At 48.2% G+C, this 20,517-nt stretch overlaps 1 protein-coding gene across 6 annotated transcripts in view; it reads right to left on the bottom strand.

Moving 5' to 3' along the window:
* The window catches only part of ARHGAP22 (Rho GTPase activating protein 22), a gene marked incomplete at its 5' end in the record, with an annotated part of 200,371 nt that overhangs the window by 153,343 nt on the left and 26,511 nt on the right, over positions 1-20,517 (bottom strand). For 3 of the 6 annotated variants that reach the window (XM_079715534.1, XM_079715533.1, XM_079715531.1), the window contains one exon: positions 11,441-11,474. The exons of the other annotated variants lie outside the window; for them this stretch is intronic. In XM_079715534.1, coding sequence (XP_079571660.1) covers positions 11,441-11,474 — 34 coding nt within the window. Of the gene's footprint in view, positions 1-11,440; positions 11,475-20,517 lie in introns of those variants that run through there. 6 annotated transcript variants of the gene reach the window in all.

The raw sequence follows: 20,517 nt of genomic DNA on the forward strand, positions 1-20,517 counted from the left end.
TACCACCTCCCTTAAGTAAAAAGTATTAATTTTAATATAACTCTGAGGGAATCTAGAAAGTTTGGATTTTTTCCATAATGATTATTTTAATGCTTTCAAAACATCAACATAAAAGATCACTTTCTTTACCATTATTTTTATTGGCTCTTCCTGGGTCTGTTTCCTGACTCAGCTGGTGCTGGTCTTCAGCAAGGGGGTGCAGGAGGCAGGGCAACCCCCAAACTGCTTGACCTGCACTTCCGTGCAGTGTGAACCCCCAGGTTCAACTGGATCCAGTGTTTTTTATCCATTCATGGGGCTTATAGGGCCTCCTGGGTGTCCATCCTGTGCAAGCCACTGGGGTATGGAAATGAAAGGCACGTGCCTGCCATGGTACAAGTAAAGGGAGAACAGAGACATCCAAATACAAGAGTCTGTCATCTCGGCACATATAAGGGGAAATGAGAGTGTGAAGGCAGCAGCAAGGAAGTCAGGCTGGGAGGTTGGGAGGCCAGAAGTGAGGCTGAAGCTGGATGAAAGAATGGAGGAAGCTGTTAAAAGGGATCAGGTTATGCCACCCCCAAATATGCCACTCTGGCATATTGATTATTTTGAGCTGAAGGCCAGTGAGAAACAGCACACAGGAAGAGCTCTTTTCCCTCCCCCTTTCTGCTCAAAAGCAGGGCATAAATTTCCCTTTGTAAAGGTGCCTTGCAACTCCTGTACCAGGAAAAGGAGAATGAGATTCTTATCATCAGGAGACGACTTGAGTCTGCATAATGAACCTTACTAAACAACCCTTATCTACCATACTTTTCCTCGTCACCTTCCCACAGTTTACTGACACTGGGTTTAACTGCCTCTTTTCTATAAAGCACCTGCCCATACACTTAAAACTATCAATAAAATGTATGTCTTTTCTCCTGTTAATCTTTTAGCAAGTTAATTAGCAGGCCTCAGGTGCAGAACTTAAGAGGGTAGAGGAAAAGTTTTTCCTCCCCTACACTATGGAAGGCTGGGAGGGAGAAAGGGTGTGCCCAGCAGATGGAACAGGAAGACACGCAGGATGAGAGAGCATGGGGTTAAACCCAGAAAGTCTGGCTCCCAGGCTCTTAACCCTGACTCTCACAAGACCCATGTGCCTGCCCTAGAACAGACCAAACCCTAACCCCTTCCTACCAAGACTAATGAAAAACCTCTTTCTTTGAGAAAGACAAGCCTGATCGACATCACCTAACCTCTATCCACAGGCTGGACCTCCAACCATCCTGCCATGGTGGGATCCCTCTTGCTGCATCTCCTTTAAAGAGGCTATGCTTTAGCCGTCATCGACATGGGTAGGAAGTCAGGAAGATGAGAAGGCCTCTGTGAGCCTGTGTGCAGTCAGGTCTCCAGCTTCACTTCCCACTCATACCACACACCCCACCCTTTGCAGATCAACGACTGGTCCCCACAAAGGCCATTTTGTGCCAGACAGCTGCACCTCTGTGCTTGCCCACCTGATGAGCCCTGACACTCTTAAAATGTTGGTGCAGCCATTTCCTACTATGTGAAGACTCCTCTAGCAGGTTCCCAAAGCAGGGGCTTGACTGCCATCCATTATGCCACCCCATAGATGGCACACACTTCCGGCTGGACACATGCCTCTCAAATCTCTGTGTTGATTTGTGAGCTTCTCGTGGCCAGAGCGGGTGCCCTCCTCATGCTTGATTCCTGGAATGTAGCAGAGAGCCTCTCAAATGCTTGCTGAATGAATGAGTGGACATAAGACAGGAATCCTCAAGTTCAAAGAAGATGGGAAAGATCAAATCCAAGAGACCTTGTGCCTCTACAGATGATCTTCCTGGGCTGGAAGAAATCTGCCAGCAGGATTTCTCCTACCCATGGCCTGTTTCCACATGATGAAAGGTTTAAGGGCACAAGATCACTGATTCCACTCCTGTAATCAGAGGAGCGCAAGTAGGAGCAGGAAACACGGAATGTAGTTTTCCTACTTTTCCTACTTTGGTGGTGGGAGTGGAGAGGCCAACTGAGGTCATGGAAAGGGCACAGGATTTGGAGGCTCTTTAGCCTCTTGGAGCCCCAGGTTTCCACATAAAATGAGAGCAAAATACAAATCTTATCCACTTCCTAGACCATGGTGAGGAAGAAATGAATGACACTTTGAAAGTGCTTTGTAAACAGAGAAGCACTGAAAGGATGAATGGTGGTGAGTACTGTTTCTCTTTGCTGCAGGCTGAGGCCTTGGGAGGCCTCTATTCCCTCTATTGGACCTTGTCTGGGAGCAGCTGGCCCCAGGTTTGCTGCCTCTGCTCCTGTTCAGATTAGCAAGCCATTCACCAGGAGCCAGGGATCAGCGGAGTCGATGTAATTCAATATTGATTATAAATTTCATTTCTGCCTGCCTACGGGTCATTAGCTTAGATCAATACATTCTACACCCTTGGTTAAGTAATCATGGAGGCTGTTGATGACTTCAGCAGTCAGGCAGGTCCCTGGCTGCCTTGGTTGGGGGAGCCCAAGGCAGCTCTCCCGGCCTAGGTCTAACCCAGTTCAGGCCTGTCTTGCAAATAAATCATTTATTCTTGTCTGCAAACGTGAAGGTCATGGCCAAATCTTCAATTCTCTGGGGCCAAAAGTCCAGCCTGGAGTTCCTGGAGCCCAGCATCTGGAAGTGCCTTATATTCCAAGTGTCTAAGAGTGCTGGGTTATGGACTCTGGGTATCTCCCATGGAAGAACTCAGTTTTCCCATTAGCTGATATCTGGGAGGAGAGGCAGGAGGAGGGAGGAGGCCTGGGTTCACTGGACACAAACTGCCACCTTCATCTCCTAGCACAAGAGCCGCGGTGGCAGCAGATGGACTGGTAGTCTGGGGCTGGGGTGTGTCCAGAAGCAGGGGAACCTGCTGGCAGTGGCTGAATGCGCTCAGGAGATGTGCTCTGACAACGGTCCTGCTGTCCCCTCACGGCCTCTTCAGATGGCAGATAGGAAACACCATCAATCCCACAGCATTTACTAACATCTATCTCTCTTCTCCCTGCCCTCAGGGTCACTCTCTGTAGACCCACTGCCCACAGTGCAGCCAGCACCATTGTCTAAGGCTCTGTCCAGACACATCACTCCCCTGTTGAGAGCCCTACCTGGATGTGGGATGGGTCTGTTCTCCCTGCCGCATCACCTGGTCCCTTCACTGCCTTCCTGTGTAGCAGGCTCACAGTTGGCCAAGTGCATGTGGGGTCTAAAGTCTTCAGAGAATTTAGATTCTCTCTGCATCTCAGGCAAAGCAGATGCCATATCACCTAATTAGGTTACTGGCCCTTTGCTGTCCCACACTCAGGGCCCTAGAGGTGGTCTTAGGGAGCCCTCAGGGCACCTGACAAGCCTGGGCGGGGGCAGCATGGGATGACCATGGGCATGTTCGGGAAGGCCACGCTATTCAGAACCAAGCGATCAGAGGAGGCCTATGAACCCCATGGTCACCCCTTAAGAGCAGAAACTCCCCTCTGAACAATCTTCCAGTGTGAACTGGTATGAGGTCAGGCGACCTCCAGTCTATCACTTCTTGACCACAGCCCTGCAAGCTTTAGGGTGAGACCTGGCAGGCTCCTGCTCTCCCACCCCCTCCCTTCCCCAGCCCCCAGAGGCAGCCACTTCAGTTGGCTCCTTTGGTATTTACCTCCACATTTCTTTTTTTTTTTTTTTTTTTTTTTTTGCGGTGGCTTCTCTTGTTGTGGAGCATGGGCTCTAGGTGCACAGGCTTCAGTAGTTGCAGCACAGGGGCTTAGTAGTTGTGATGCGTGGGCTCTAGAGTGCTCGGGCTTTAGTAGTTGTGGCACACGGGCATAGTTGTCCCACGGCATGTGGGATCTTCCTGGACCAGGGCTCAAACCCGTGTCCCCTGCATTGGCAGGTGGATTCTTAACCACTGGACCACCAGGGAAGTCCCTACCTCCACATTTCCAAATAGTGTTTATTTATCGCTATTTCTTTCTTTCACTTTTTCTTGATTACCCTCATCTAGTTAATTAACACATGCATCAACTCACATATTTATCTTTTTTGTGTGTGCGAGAACATTTAAGTTCTACTCTCTTAGCACATTTCAATGATACAGTACAGGGTTATCAACTATAGTTACCATGTTATACATTAGATCCTCAGATCTTATTCATCTTTTAATTGAAAGTTTGCACCCTTTTACCAATTTCTCCCTATTTCCCCCACCGCCCAGCCCCGGCAACCACTTTCTATTTTTTGTTTCTGTAAGTTTGCTTTTTCTGTTTTTGTTATTAGATTCTACATATAAGTAATACCATGAAGTATTTGTCTTGCTTTGTGTGGCTTATTTCACTTAGGATAATGTCCTCAAGGTCCATCCATGTTGTCACAAGTGGCAGGATTTCCTTCTTCCTCATGGCTGGAAACTATTCATATATATATATGTTTTTATATATAACATTTTCTTTATCCATTCGTCAGTTGATTGACACTTAGGTTGTTTCCATGTCTTGGCTATTGTGGATAATGCTGCAATAAACAAGGGAGTACAGATATCTCTTGAGATCCTGTTTTCGTTTCTTTTAGATATATACCCAGAAGTGGAATTGCTGGGTCATATGGTAATTCTATTTTTAATTTTTTGAGGAACTGCCATACAGTTTTTCATAGTGACTGCACGAATTTACAGTGTACAAGAGCTCCCTTTTCTCCACATCCTTGCCAATATTTGATATCTCTTGTCTTTTCAATAGTAGCCATTCCAACAGTTATGAGGTGATATCTCAATCTGGATTTTGATTTGCATTTCCCTGATGATTAGTGACACATTTTCATGTACCTCTTGGTCATTTGTGTATCTTCTTTTGCAAAAATGTCTATTCAGTTCTTCTGAATTTTTTAATCAGTTTAATTTTTTTAATCTGCCCATTTTTTAATGTTTCTTTTTTGCTATTGAGTTGTATGAGTTCTTTGTATATTTTGGATATTAACCCCTTATCGGATATATGATTTGGAGATATTTTCTCCCATTCTGTTTCTTTTAATTTTGTTAGTGGTTCCCTTTGCTATGCAGAAGCTTTTTAGTTTGATGTAGTCTCACTTGTTTATTTCTGTTTTCTTTTCCTTCGCTTTTTGTGTCTAATCCAAAAAATGATTGCCACCACTGATGTCAAAGAGACTACCCCATATGTTTTCTTCTAGGAGTTTTGTGGTTTCAGGTCTTATGTTCAAGTCTTTAGTCCATTTTGAGTTGATTTTTGTGTATGGTGAAAGATAGGGGTCCAGTTTCATTCTTTTGCTTGTGACAGTCCAGCTTTCCCAACACCATTTTTTGAAGAGACTGTGCTTTCCATATACTGTCCGTTGTATATCGCTGGCTCCTTTGCTGTAAATTAATTGACTACATATACATGGGTTTATTTCTGGGCTCTCTATTTTGCTCCATTAATTTATGGTCTGTTTTTATGATGAATCACTTCTTGATTTTTTCCATTTTAAATGTTACCTATTGACCTCTAACTATGGAAGATGAGGATTTTATTTATTTCACTCTCCTGTCCCCATCACACATAAGTACCCACTCCATCCTCCCAGTGTACTTTTAGTTGGATCAATATGCAGAATCTGCATTATTAGTACTACGTAATTGCTAGTCCCAGTTGAGCTATGTAGTATACTGTAATATTTTGTGCACCACTTTTTGTTTTCCCTGGAGTTCATAATTGGCTTGCCTTTTAATTTGCTTAGTGTTCTACTATGTATCAATAATTCAACCTTAAATATTCCAACAGTTCTTCAAATCTAATTTTCATGTATTCACAGGCAGTGGGCATCTTCTTAAAAATCACACTGCATTTTATTACTCAAAGAATTTATAGCTCTCCTGGAGACATGCAGGGCCACCTGCAGTGGTGTTTGGATAGTGTGAATCCCTGTGTTGGGTTAGGGAGAGGGCATAGGCCTCAGCACTGGATAGATGTGAATATGAATTCCACCACTTGTTGGCAGGGTACCCACAATTCTCCTTCCACATCTGTTGAAATGGGAACAATGATGCCTCATCATAGTGTAGTCATGAGAATTAAATAAGTACAATGGAAATGTCTGGAGCACGGAGGGCACACAATAAATGTTGGTTTGCTTACTTGTGGGAAAATCAAGAAAAATAAGGCCAGTGAAAGTACTTCATCTCACTAATAGAGCTTTCTCTCTGTATCCCCAAAGTGTTGAACAGGCTCTGCACATTCATCAGGGCTTCTAAGACATTGATACCCCTTTGAAGAAAAATAGCTCAAGCTACTGGAGCTTTGCTCATCAGGCTAATGACCTTCTTTAAAAGAAGGAGCCTCCTTAATCACAGCATCAATTTTATTTTGAAATATTCTAAACAAAGGCAGAAACTCTAAAAGAAAATATTGATAGGTTGATGGCATTAAAAATTAAAAACTTATATACATCTGGGGGAAAAAAGCCCTTGATATAAAAGTAAAGGGCAGGGGGCCTCCCTGGTGGCGCAGTGGTTGGGAGTCCGCCTGCCGATGCAGGGGATACGGGTTCGTGCCCTGGTCTGGGAGGATCCCATGTGCCGCAGAGCGGCTGGGCCCGTGAGCCATGGCCGCTGAGCCTGCGCGTCCGGAGCCTGTGCTCCGCAACGGGAGAGGCCACAGCAATGAGAGGCCCGCGTACCAAAAAAAAAAAAAAAAAAAAAAGTAAAGGGCAAGCAACAAATTGGGAAAATATTTGCAACATATAAATCAATCAAGGGAGGGCTGACTTTCCTAAGGACCTGGACCAGTTAGGTCCAGAGACAGTGCTTCAGCCTTCCAGGCTAATGCTTTCTCTGCTATTAAGTCACTCACTCACTCATTCATTCATTCATTCAACATAAATGTATTGAGTACCTACCAGATGCCTGGCTTTGGGGTATAATGATATTCAAAAACAGAAATGGCCCCTGCTCTCCTGGAGCGCACAGTCTAGTGAGGTGACAGTTATTCACCAAATAGTCACACTCAGGAGTGTACAACTACAACCCAAGGTAAGTGCAACAAAGGAAAGGAGAGCACAGAGCAGAGGACCCAGTTTAGACTGGGGTGTGTGGGAGCGCTTCCTTGGCTGGCGACACTTGAGCTGAGAACTGGAGGGTGAACAGGAGTTAAGGTGTGTGTGTGTGTGTGCGTGTGCGTGTGCGTGTGCGTGTGTGTGTGTGTGTGTGTGTGTGTGAGAGAGAGAGAGAGAGACAGACAGGCAGACCGAAGGAGGCATTCCAGCTGGGGAAACAGGGTGCCAAAGCCCTGTGGTAGGAGGCCCATGGAACAGTTGAGGAATGGCAAGAAGGCCAGTGTGGCTGGAGCCTGGAGAGTGAGAGGAGGCTGGAGGTTTGGCCAGTGGCTAGACTGTAAGAGGGGCCTTAGGGGCCATGGTAAGGACTTAGGATTTTAACCCAAAGAGCGATGGGGAAGCCAACCAAAGGATTCCAGGCTGGGGCTGGAGGAGGAGGCCGGAGGTGGGTACAGGCTGGATTTACATTTGAAAAGATGGCTCTGGCTTTGGAATGGAGAATGGATGGGAGCGGGTGGGGTGAGGCAGAGTGTTATTGCCACAGGGTAGAAATGATGATGGCTGGGATGATAACATGAGATTGAGTGAGACAGGCAGAGTCAAGAGCTCTTTGGGAGGTAAAACAACACGGCTGCCTTCCATACCTTATCCTTGTGGAACAGGGCAAGACCAAATCAATAAACCTTTATTTTGGGCAGTACTGATGGGCACAGAGGAGGCCTCAATCAAGATTGGGGGAATACACAAATCTTTGAAGAAGTAGACCCTGGGTCAGTGGATTTCAGGAAAGGGAGCAATCCCAGCAGGCTGGGGTAGCATCAGGGTCAAGTATTTTGGGGCTTTGTTCTGACTATGGCCTGGACAGATGGGGATGAACCCGGTACCCCTCACAGAATCTGGTGATGGGCATGAGCTTACGGCTTGGGGCTCCGCTGCCTTTCCTCACCCTGCATTAACTACCCATGTTGCTCCCAGGACGGAGGGTGCCAGACTTATGTTTTTATTTTCTATCTTAAAAAATAAATGGCAATTTTTACAGTGTCACAGAACATGTGCACTTGTGACTTGCTCCATTGTGTGATAAATTCATGGAGTTTTAGTAAATGTATCTTAGTTTTCTTCTGGGAAAACTGGCAGGGGTGGGGTGACCTGTCTCTTCCATTCCCGCTCTGGAAATATGGCAAAAATTCTCAGTGGAGTTGGAGCTTGCCAGGCGTGGTATCAGGAAAGGCTCCCTGGACAGGACCCTGGGAGTCAGGCAGGAGCTGAGTGGGGCAGAGTCAACCACACCTGGGTCCAAATGGCCTGGTCTGGCTTCCACAGGCCATGACAAGCTAGGGTGAGTCTGAACTGGTCCTAAGCAGGCAATAGCAAGCTAGAATCACAGTATCAATGGCCAGTGTGAGCTGGTATGAACCAATTTGGACCACTTTCCCAAATCAGTCTACATTGTGGGATGCACGTAAAAGCAAGCACATTGTTTGAATATACTGGCCTGTTTTGAGACATTTCCAGCTGGTTTGGGTGCCTCCCTACTTTTTGAATTATTATTGTCCTCTTCTGTGTGTGTGTGTGTGTGTGTGTGTGTGTGTGTGTGTGTGTGTGTGTGTGTGGTATGTGTGTGTGTACAACACCTGCCTCATCTGCCTCTAACTACTTCTTGGAAGTTGAGCTCAGATTATTGACCAAACTTAGTTTTATATGCAGGTAAGTGACAGTAGGGTTTCTCCTGGGAGGTTCTCAATCTTGACATCTCCCCCTCCATGGGACAGCTTTAGGATGATGGCAGCCTTTGCCGGCTCTCTCAGGGCTGGCCTGGATGGGGACCTTCCAGGAAGTTAACAGCCAACATGACCCTGGGGAAGAGTCCTTGGGAAACCCCTATCTGCAGAGCAGCAAAGGCTTCTGAGCCAGCTGACAGGGGCTGGTTTTATTAACTGTTCCAGAAAGTGACCCCAGGTCTTTTTCACTCAACCCATTGTACCCAGGTGGTGGTGAAGTCTGGAAGTATGCCTGGAATATGTATCATCTGGAGCAGTCTGGACAAGGCAGTGTGTGGATAGCAGGGCCTGTGATCTGTATCCTATAGACAGGTTGGGTTTATGACATGTAGCTTGCCCAACTCCTAAAAGGTGCAGAGGGGGATGAATTTTGAGGAAAGGTCTTCCTTCTACCAGAGCAGAGCCCAATTTCTTAGAGGCATTCACATATAATTTTGGTCTGCATTCCTACAGAAATGTCTCTGCGTGATCTGACTCCTGACCTGGTCTCCAGCCCCAGCCTCCTGGCCCTGTGTGCCCCTCCCTTCCCACAGCATCAGCACATGCCGATCGCTGCCTGAAACATGGCCTCCTCCCTCCACCACCCTTTGCCTAGGTAGCCCCACCATTCTTCAGCTCACAGCTCAAGCACCACTTGCTTCCTCTGGAAGCTTCATTTGTAGTATATGTTCTTATGCTCTTAGAATACTCCTTGTCATGGTTTATGGTCATGTATTTTTATGGGTAAATGATTATCTTATAAATATCTGATATATAGCACCATAAACTTTATCTTTTAACATATCCTACAAGATAATATCATCTACTAGAGGGGTTCTCAATCTTAGCACTATTAACATTTGGAGCTGGAGAATTCTTTGTTGTGGGTGGGGACTGTCCTCTGCATTGCAGGCTGCTTAGCAGCATCCCAGCCTATATCCACTAGATGCCAGTAGCACTCCTTAGTTGGAACAACCAAAATGTCTCCAGACATCGACAAATGTCCCCCAAGGGGCAAAACAGCTCCCAGTAGAAAACCACTGACCCAGAACAAACGTTTTTAAGAAGTTTGACATTTCAAAGGCAGGCTTCCTGAGACCCCTTTGCAAAGCACTGGTTTCTTTCTGACCAGCCCCATCCAACAGAAAGATAATGTGAGCCACGTAGGTAATAGTAAATGTTCTAGTAGCTGCATTAGAAGCAAGTAAAAGAAAAAAACAGGTGAAATGAATTCTAATCCATATTTTATTTAACCCAATATATCCAAAGTATTGTCACTTCAGCAGGTGACCAATGTAAAATAATCATTGAGATATTTTACATTCTTTTTTTCCAAGTCATCAAAATCTAGTGTGTATCTTTCTCAGTTTGGATTAATCACACATCGAGTGCTCAATAGCCAAGTGTGGCCAGCATTTTAGACAGGAGTGGGAGAGGAGACCCAAGCTCTCTTAGAGAACCTGGCCCAGCCCACCCCTTGCATCGTCACCAGGCTGTACTGCTACCCCTGAGCAGAGCCATGCACAGTCCTCCCTTGCCCACTGGGGCCCACAGGTGACAGCCCATTCCGAGCACCCCATGGAGGGGCTCTGACTACACTCTAGAGGGCCAGCCTGCCCAGGAAAGTCATCCAAATGCCTGCAGCGTGCTAATGAGATGGATGTGTGCCCGTGAGCTCACAAGAGACTGGAAGGTTACTGCCTCAAATATACAAACACTTGGGTGAGGCAAGCACTGTTTCCAAGCTCCCCAGGCAGAAGCTCCACCCACCTCCAAACCACCCTCCTCGTGCTCCTTGCTCACAAGGGAGACTCAGCCCTCCACAAACACTGGCCATATGGAAGGACACATTCTATTTCCTTAAAACACAGATGCTCTCATCTAAAATGACACTTGAACTGGCCAAGAAGTTGCTGTCCAGGGAGATGCTGTCCCTAGCCCCAAGACTTGTACTAAGGCCCCAGGCCATTCTGCAGGGCCGCGGCCTGGTTGGGGCGCTAGCCCAGGGCTGCAGGATCACCCCTGCAAGGCTCTCCCGACTCTCATCTCTTACTTATCTCTAGACACCCCCAACACCCACAACTCCAGGCCCTTCTGCTTCCTGGGAGTTCTCCCGGGGGGAGCCCCTGCCTGCCTGAGGGGTTGCTTCCTGCAGCCCAGCTGTGGCAGCTCCTGTAGGCTCTGCAGAGCAGCCTCCCAGGTAGCCAGAATGAAGACCTTCACTGGGACCTGGCTGTCTGGAGAAGCCAGGGCATTGCCCTTCCTAGTGAGGGCTACTTTTGTCTTGGCAGCTAGGGCAAATCTTGAGCATTCAGCATTTCCCTTTTAGTAGAAAACTAAAGTTTTACCAGAGTTGTCACTCGGTCACTTTGGGCAAGCCAGGGACTCTGTAAAACATGGAATGTGGGGTGAAGCCTGCACACCCACTGGGGCAATAAGCTGGCCATCACCCTTTGGCAGTCTCAGATGTGACCCCCACAGACCCCAGGAGCGTCACTAGAGAGGGCTGTCAGTCATCAAGATGCCTCCAGAATGCCTGCCCCATCTGACCCCAGCGTGGCAGCCAGCTGAGTATCCACGCCCATCGGCCAACAGACGCACGCACACTGTGTCCAGATCTGCCTCAGGAAGTTGGACTTACCCCTCCTGGCTTGCCTGATCTTTGGGCTCAGCATGTTCCTGCCGCCTCCTGGACGGAACCGCTGGGCTGATCACGCTGTCATCCACTTCCCTTTTCTCTTCCTCTGGCCCAGTTGCCCCTCATGCCCCGCTCAGGCCCCCATGGCCGCTGGCGTCACCAGCGAGGCTCCCTCGGCTGCCTTTCCTGGCTCCGGACCGACGGCTTGCCTTGGACTATGTAAACCTCAATGCATTATTTGTCCATCTCAGAATTAATTCCCAACCAAGAGAACCATTAAGAGGCTCAGTAACCGCTGCTGATCAATCACTGGGCCAGGGCGGGAAGGCCTGACTGTCCCTCCGCCTGGCCGGGGCGCACGCGGCACAGCCCATCCCAGAGCGGAGCTGGCGGCCGGTCGGGGCGGAGGCGAGAGGAGGGCGGGGCGGGAGGAGCTGGGCGGAGCGCGCGGTCCCAGCTGGTCTGATGGTCCCAGAGGGCGGGCGGGCTCCGAGCTCGGATCCGCCCTCTGCGCGGGGAGGGCCTGTCGGGGATGCGTGCCACTGGCTGGAGCCACCAAGAGGCCGCAGGAAATGCTCGGCATCTGGCCGCCCGGGTCCCGCACGCCCTGCCAAGGCCCGGAGGTTGGGCAGCGGGTGGCTGAGGCCCGGGCGGGCCAAGGATCCCTCCAGGGTCCGTCCACTGGGGACCTGCTCTGCCTGATGTTTCCTGCCAGGGGGGCCCAGGAGGCCGTCTATGACAGTTCCAACTGTGGAGACAGGTGTGTCTTAGAAGGAGCGTGCAGCTTTGGCATATTCAGAGCCTCAGGGGACTGGTCCAGAAAAGCGGGTTAGGGATGTTAATTTTTTGCCACCTTAATAAGGTGAAAGGAATAAGAATGCGGTGAAGCACTTAGTTCAGGGCCTGCACATAGTAAGTAGGATCTCAAAAACTGTTCACTGGGTAGTGAAATCTCTGCTAACTGCCATGTTTCTGTTTAATACTAGTACAGTTCTAAAGAGTGTACGGTGTGGACTTTTGGGAGGTTCAGACTCAAGATCCTAAAAATTGCCCAAGAAATGCAATCACAGTAACTGTTCTCATTTATTAGGTGCCTACTATGTGTCCTTGAGGTTGGTGCTTTATACTCAGTATCTCATTTAATTCTCAAATTCCCTGAGGCAGGGAAGCCTTTATCATGGCTTTTCAGATGAAGAAAATAAGGCACAGAAATGTTAAATATCTTGCCCAGAGTCACACAATCCTGTCAGGGCTGGGACCTGAACCCAGGCTGTCTCTACATCTTATGCTTCTCTGTGATGCCAGTCTAAGTACCCCAATTCCAACCACTTCCTGTGAACGTTCCCGGCTTGAGAGCCCTCAATGAACTTGCTAGATGGTGAGGACCAGACTTTGTGCCCCTGAAATCACCCCATGTGCCCTGTTAGGCATTTGCGCCTGGGGCTGGGTTCTTTGGGCCTGGGTACTGTGTGATCCTCTTAATAGGTGGAAGATGAGGGATGTGAACAGGGACCTCTCTGCTTTGAATGGCCATGCTCCCACCCTAATCCTCATAGCGCTGCTATGTCCGCTGGTCCTCAGATGATGGATGGATGTGTAATCAACTGTAGTAGCTGGAAGGGAAGAGGGTCCAGAGGCTGAGGGGTCCACTGCAGCTGTCCGTGCTGGGAAGAACAGGATCTGGACTATGGAGAGGAGGGGAGGATGGGAGAGGTTAAGGACTCACCAGGATGTGGTAGGTCAAATCGCCAGGGTGAAGGGAGAGAGCAGAATCCCTGGAGACAAAGCTGTCTTACTTAGCATCCAGTCACTTACTCTGGCCCTCAGCTACTCCTCAGAAGGGATGAATAAGTATAAGTAAGTTTGCTATAACATTCAAGGCATTTTATGGTCCTGGCCATGGTTTCCTCTGTGACCTCTCTTGCTAATGCCCCACACAACCATATGCATGCACAGCCCCTGCTCCTGTGTGCTCCCAGTTCCTTCTCTCTGGAGTGTGTGTTTCAGCCACAGAAGTCTGATCATTCTAAGCAAGTCTCCCATGAAACTGTCCTGATTCTACCTCCAGAAGGAGAGCCAGTAAGCACTTCCTCAGGGCTCTTATCTGTGTCCCTCAGACTGCCCAGTGCCCCTCCTGAACGCCCAGCCCTGAGCCTCAGGTTGGACTCAGGCCAGGAACTCCATGAGGAATATTGGCTTGACGGGCAGATTCGAGAAACACCACTGAAATGACAGAATCGCCCTCCTGTTTTTTGGGGCCCAGGAAAAGGTCACATCAGGCTGGGACAGAGGCCATCTAGCAGGAGAGGAGAGATACAGAGCTGGAAAACCTCAAGTCACATCAGGGTCACAGAGGGAGGTCCCATGGCCATTGACAACATCTTGAGCAATCACGAAGGCCTGTGAGTAATGCAGCCTGGACCACTTCCAAGCCAGAGGCAGGAAAAATACCCTGAAGACTTAGTTTGGGTCCACTCACACTTGTTTTGGTTAAGAAACCACTCCCGGGAGCTTTTTCTGTGCAGCTGTTTCCCTGATGATATTTAGCTGCTGAGCTTACCCACCTGCTTTTCCGGGGATCAGCATTGGAAATGGGCAAAACCACAGAGGCTCTAAGCTCAAGCCCAGAGTAAAGCTGGGAAAAGGGCAGGAGCTAATCTGAACTCTGCACCAGAGAATGGTGGGGGGCATGGGATGGTGGGGGTCAAGCTAGCTCTTTCCTTCTCTATGCCCTCAGACCACGTTCCCAGTACTTCTTTGGATGAAGGGATCCATGGGTTCCAGCTGGGAGGGACATTAGCACCCACTCCTTCCTGAAGTTTACAAACCCTGCACCACAGCGCTCTGTTCCTTCCATCTCCCTCTGAGGCCACCAGGAGGGTGGGGTGAGGACAAGAGCAGGGCAAGAGAATCTGCTGAACATGGTGGCTTCCTGAGTAAGCTTTTATTTGAAGGAATTGCCCCACTCCTCTTACACAGGCAGGAATCCGAAGCCAAGGAGGGGAAATACGGGCCTCAATGAGGAGTGGAGACAGAGAGATGGCTCCCTTTCCCACTGCCCTTACAGCACTGTACCTCCCGGCCGTGGTCCTGGGTCTCCCTTTGCTGGTTCCCTGCCCTGCATCATTTCTGCATTTTCTAAGGGCTCCTCTGAGCCAGGCACCTCTGGGCACTGAAAGACAAGTGGAGAGGATTGGGAGGGCAGAACTGTCCAGAAGGCATTTGCAGAAATGCACACTTCTTGGTGGGATGGTTCACCCACCAACATCATTGGCCCAGAGCCAGGATGGCTTCAGATCAGTGGTTCTCAACCTTGGCTGCACACTAGGGAGCTCTGAAAGCTAACTTCTGTTTCACCCCTGTCAGCTCCGATTTAACTCATCTGGACATTGGTCCTTGGGAGGTGTAAAAGCTCCTCCAGTGACCCAATGTGCGGCCAGGGTTGAGAACCACTACTTTATTAGGTAATTTCATATCCTTGAGCCTGGAGCCACCAGAAGCAGTCTTTGACTGCTCTTGCCTCGAGGGAGGCTTCTTCTGAGGGAGGTACATGTTTGCCAATCAGTCTCCCAAATAGAAAGTGGAAAGGGGCCTATATCTCAAGGCTCAACATGAAACAGCTCCATGAGAGCTCCAGGTACTGTTGTATAGGTTGTGCACTGCACAAAGGTATCCAATAGGAGGGGGAATAGGGCTGGGTTTGGGCTCTGCTGGCAAAGCCATGTGTTCTAGCATGGTGAGAGGGATCTGCCACCAGAAGGGCAAGCCTTTCTCTAATTTATACCAAGATGTCATACAGATAGCAGAGCCCTGAGTCTGAGATGCCTGCTCAGTGGTCACCAGCACCAGTGTCCCCTGACTCCCTGCTTACGGCACTCTCAGTCTCTGTTGCCAGGCAGCTGAAGCTCTAGCTCCCTAGCACACCACTTCTGTCCATCCCACTGGTGTGCTGGACCAGCCAGCTGGTCCCAATAGCCCTGAGAGCTGATTGTTAAATTTTTAGGAATGTTGTAATTTTAACACAGACATCATTAGAAATTAAATTATGTAAACTTACAATTAAATAAACTATATTAGAAACAAAGGTAATACATACTCAACAGACATGACTTTCTAATTACTTACTACATTTTCCTATTGTCTACATTTTTAGGATTATTTCTCCCTATCCTATCTGTATGGTGCAAATACTATTACGATTGTTGATTTTTATGTCATCTTGACTGGGCCACAGGGTGCCCAGACATTTGGTCAAGTATTATTCTGGGTGTGTCTGTGAGGGTGTTTCTGGACAAAACTAACATTTGAATCAGTAGATGGAATAAAGCACATTGCCCTTCCTGAGGTGGCTGGGCCTCATCCAGTCAGCTGGGGGCCTGATGAGAACAGAAAGGCTGACCCTCCCATGAGTAGAAGGGAACTCCTCCTCCTGAATGCCTTGAGCTGGGACACTGGTTTTTTTCCTGCCTTCGAACTAGAACTACATCGGCTCTCCTGGGTCTCCAGCTTGCTAACTACAGATCTTGGGACTTCTCAGCCTCCATGATTATGTGAGCCAATTCCTTGTTATAAATCTCTTGATATATACAGACAGTCCCTGACTTACGATGGTTCAACTTAGGATTTTTCGACTTCCTGATAGTGTGAAAGCAATACACTCAGTAGAAACTGTACTTCAAATTTTTGAACTTTTATCTTTTCCTGGGCTAGCCACATGCCAGATGATACTCTCTCATGATGTTGGGCAGTGGCCGTGAGCCGCAGCTCCCAGTCAGCCAGGCGATCATGGCCAGGAACTTACAACGGATACACTTACAACAATTCTAGATCCATATAACCATTCTGTTTTTTCATTTTCAGTACAGTGTTCAATAAATTACATGAGATGTTCAACACTTTGTTATAAAAGAGAATTTGTGTCAGATGATTTTTACCCAACTAATGTACATGTTCTGAGCATGTTTAAGGTGGCTAGGCTAAGCCAAGATGTTCGGTAGATTAGGTGTATTAAATGCATTTTTTACTTAACGATGGGTTTATTGGGACATAACTCCATTGTAAGTTGAGGAAGATCACTGTATATACATACAATCAAGCGATTTATATATCCTTGAGATACATATATATATATATATATATACATATCCTTGATTGGTTCTGTTTCTCTGAAGAACCCTAATTCAACTATATACTGGGCTGCTACTATACATCTCTTCCCAGCTCCTTGTTCACTGATCATGCTGGTATGCTGGTAGTTTGAAGCTGATGGTGGTGGGAATATTTATAATACACCAGGAAAATCAGCAAATGCTATCAGTTGTGAAAAGAAAATAAAAAGTGGAGTTGGTATTGCCATGAGAGGTCTCTAAAATGAAGCCTGGAAGCCGTTGAGGAAGTGTGGCTTACACATGTCTCAGCCCAGATGGAATCTAATCTTTTAACTACATATTGTCCTAAGAAGACATCCAGAACACCTGCTAGAAACTCGAGATACTTATCAGACCCTTACCCTAGAATAATTCATGACAGCCTATTCCTTAAGGACAAATATTTCTTTTCCTGTGTCAGAGTATAGCCTTGTGGCTTTTGCCTTTATAAGCCCCTGACTCTTTCTCTTCCCCGGAACACTCTTTGGAATCTGTCTCCCAAATTGCAATTCATAAGACCCCCAAATAAAGCTCTTTGTTCTTTGCAGCCTCGATATTGATTACAGTTTGACATAACCAGGACTTCAATTTTGTTTCCTTCCAGAAAGCCAGTTGTTAGGCATTTGCAAGCACGCCTCCGGTCATCCCCTATGAGGTTTGCTCTGTGTGCTCCAGTCACTGTCGACTCCCTGCTGTGGGGAGAGGATGTTTGCTCTCCACCCAAATCTGTTCTCCCTGACCTCCTGGGCACACCTAGATGCTCCACATTTCCCAGCCACCTTGCAGTTTGGTGTGCCTGGGCCTCTGCATTGTTCACCAGCAGACATGTTGTGGCCACTTCTAGACCTGGCCCACAAAACTCCTCCCCTCAACAATCCTCCATGTTTGCCTCCCTTTTCTGGGGCCACCTTGGAAGCCCCGTGTAAAACAGGGCAGAGGCCCCACAGTCTGGGTCCCTGAATGACTGAGTGAGCCCAGCCCCTACTGTCAACCAGAAACATCTCAGATGGTTGCGAGAAGAAGAGCTGTTACCTAGTTGATCCTCTTTGTTACTACAGCCAAACTTCCCACCAGATATACCCACTGCCTGTCTTTCTTCACCTCCTTTGATGCATCCTTTTGGACCCTGTTTCAGTGTCACCTCCCTGCTTGGAGCCCTAGAGTTAGAGTTTACCACCTTTAATGTCTCCCTCATCACCCATGCCTGAGGACACACAAACCTTCTAAAAGCCCTCCTGCCAGACCCTAAGACCTTACCCATAACTTAGATATATAAAATTTAAATTACCCATATTTATTACCTATAATTTAAAAATTAACCCATATTTTAAATATTATAGCCTGTAATTGAAATATAAACCATAAACAAAACTTATAGTATGCTGACTTTAAAATATTCTTTCTAGATTTTTTCTTTTTTTTTAACTTTTTATTTTATATTGGAGTATAGTTGATTAACAATGTTGTGTTAGTTTCAGGTGTACAACAAAGTGATTCAGTTATACATATACATGTATCTATTCTTTATTTATTTATTTTTTTGCGGTACGCGGGCCTCTCACTGTTGTGGCCTCTCCCGTTGTGGAGCACAGGCTCTGGATGCACAGGCTCAGCGGCCATGGCTCACGGGCACAACTGCTCCGCGGCATGTGGGATCTTCCCAGACCGGGGCACGAACCCGTGTCCCCTGCATCAGCAGGCGGACTCTCAACCACTGCGCCACCAGGGAAGCCTGTATCTATTCTTTAATTGCAAAATTGTGTCAGATTATCAAAGGTGAACTTTTCTCCCACTTTGGTGGCCTTGCCTTGCTGGTACTCTGAGCATAGCCTTGGTTTCACCTCTGGGTACTTGGGTCCTGAAAGTTGCTGTGTCCCTGAGGCAAGAGGGCAGGGCCTCAGTCCTGTTGCCTTTGGCCTGAAGTCTGTCTCTGTCCTTTGGCTCAATGCCCCCTCCAGATGTGTAGCTTGGCTTTTAATTTCAGTCTTGTCCACACACTGCAGTCTATGATACACCCTCTTACACATAGCCCAGGCCCCCAGAAGGGGTCTAGAGCCCTGGACTCTTACTTTTCTGGGTCTTTGGTGTCCTGGGATCCTGGGCAGAGAGTCAGAAGGACAAAGATGCAGAACCCAGGGTTGGGCACTGGAAAACCACCAGACACACTGGGCCAGCAAGAGCGTTCAGACCAGAATTCGGAGGCTTTGCTTGGAAAGCCCCCTACTTGTGACCTGTAGCCTCAGGCATGTTCCCTTGAGTCCTGCAGCCCTGGCCTCGGGGGAGAGGTGGCTTAGGCGTAACTAGGTGAGCTGGTTCAGACACCATAACCTTTGGTTTGAACCTCCACTATACCACTTGTCACCCATCACCTTTCACTTTGCAACAGCTAATGTCCAGACAGCTGATGTCCAGGGGGGGCTTAGTGTTGAGATGATGGATGAGTGGTATACCGGCTGGGTTCTCCAGTGGCGATGTGGAGATGAGAGTTTTATGAGGGATGAACACTTGTTCAGGAAAGGGGAGGATGCAGGAGTGGGGTGGGAGGGGAGTGTCTGAGCCATATGTAAACCTAACAGTGTCTCTGCCAGCCCACCTGGGAGCTCCGAGGCAGATGGCCCAGAAGAGGGTCTAGCTTTGGGTGGAGATGGTTAGGTCCATGTACTACCTTCATTGGCTGTGGGCCTTCTCGGAGAGGAGCATGACCTTGGCTACCACTGCCTTGTGTAGTCATTGGCTGGGAGCCACCCAAGAAGAGCACAAATTTGGCTCAAAAGCTGAGGCTGACCCTAAAAGATCTAACAGCTGGCAGTCAGCTGACCCCACTCCTTGCAGCTGGGCAGCAAGTCCTTTCCTGAAAGGGACGCGAGCAGCTCAGTCGTGTGTACCTGGCAGGTCCTGTGAACCTCGCAGGCCTCATATTTAGGCCTCTGTAAATCCTGGGTTCAGACTAACTCTACTCACCTAAGACTCTTTGCTCCACCTGGGCAACTGTCTGGGCTCCCCATTTAATTGGGCAGCTTTCAGATAAAATTTTATTCAGCTGCAAAGTCTCACTGTGGTTTCCTCAGAAGGGAAAGCTTCCATTAGAGGGTTATGTAGAGCCAACAATGGGACAGACCCTGCCCCCCTTTCGCTTGCAGTGGGACAACATGTTCAAAGGGCTCCATGGAAAACTGTCAACCTCAGGGCGCTATGGGAAGTGGCAGGTGGGACCCCAGCCCGCCAGGCCTGACACCCTGGGCCAGGCAGGGTCCCCTGCTAAGTTCCTGCTTCTGGCAGTCAGAGGCTGAGAGGAAAGAGGGAAATGCTACTTCACTACTGGGCTTTGGGCCCTGGGAACATGAGGTTCTGAGGTTTCAAGGAGCTGTCACCCTTCCCCTGTAGCAGGGGGTGGGGGACCCAGAGGTGGGGTTACCGCCAGCGTCAGCCTGCCCAGGCTCCAGTGGCAACCCTGTCCTCACTCAGGTCCAACGAGGAAGCAGGTTTGAAATGATTTCCCCTCCCACAAAGAGCCGGATTTTAGAAAATGATGAATCACCACTTTGGTCAGTTTTCATTATTGAAAAACAAGTCTTCTCCCTCGTGAAAACACCTGCTTGTTGTGGAAAGGCAGGGATTGGAACAGATGGAAAGAATGGAAATTTCCCAGGCACCTTCTCTGCCAACTCACACCTCTCACCAAAGTCAAGATTCCTCCTCCGCTTGACCAGCCCCTCCCTGCTGGGCACACAACCTCCATCGGCTCTTCCAGTCATTTCCCCTCCTTTTGCATCTTTAATCCTGCCCTCCCTCACTGGTTCTCTTCTCCAAGTTGACAAACACCCTCAGGTCTCTCTTCTCTCAAAATCACACCTCCCTTTACATCATTTATTATAATGGAACGGGACTTGTTTGGGGGCTGTACAACATCTGGCCCCTTCCTGTTCTGGAGCG

The sequence above is a fragment of the Hyperoodon ampullatus genome, assembly GCF_949752795.1.
Source record: "Hyperoodon ampullatus genome assembly, chromosome: 1".
NCBI classification, from domain to species: Eukaryota; Metazoa; Chordata; class Mammalia; order Artiodactyla; family Ziphiidae; genus Hyperoodon; species Hyperoodon ampullatus.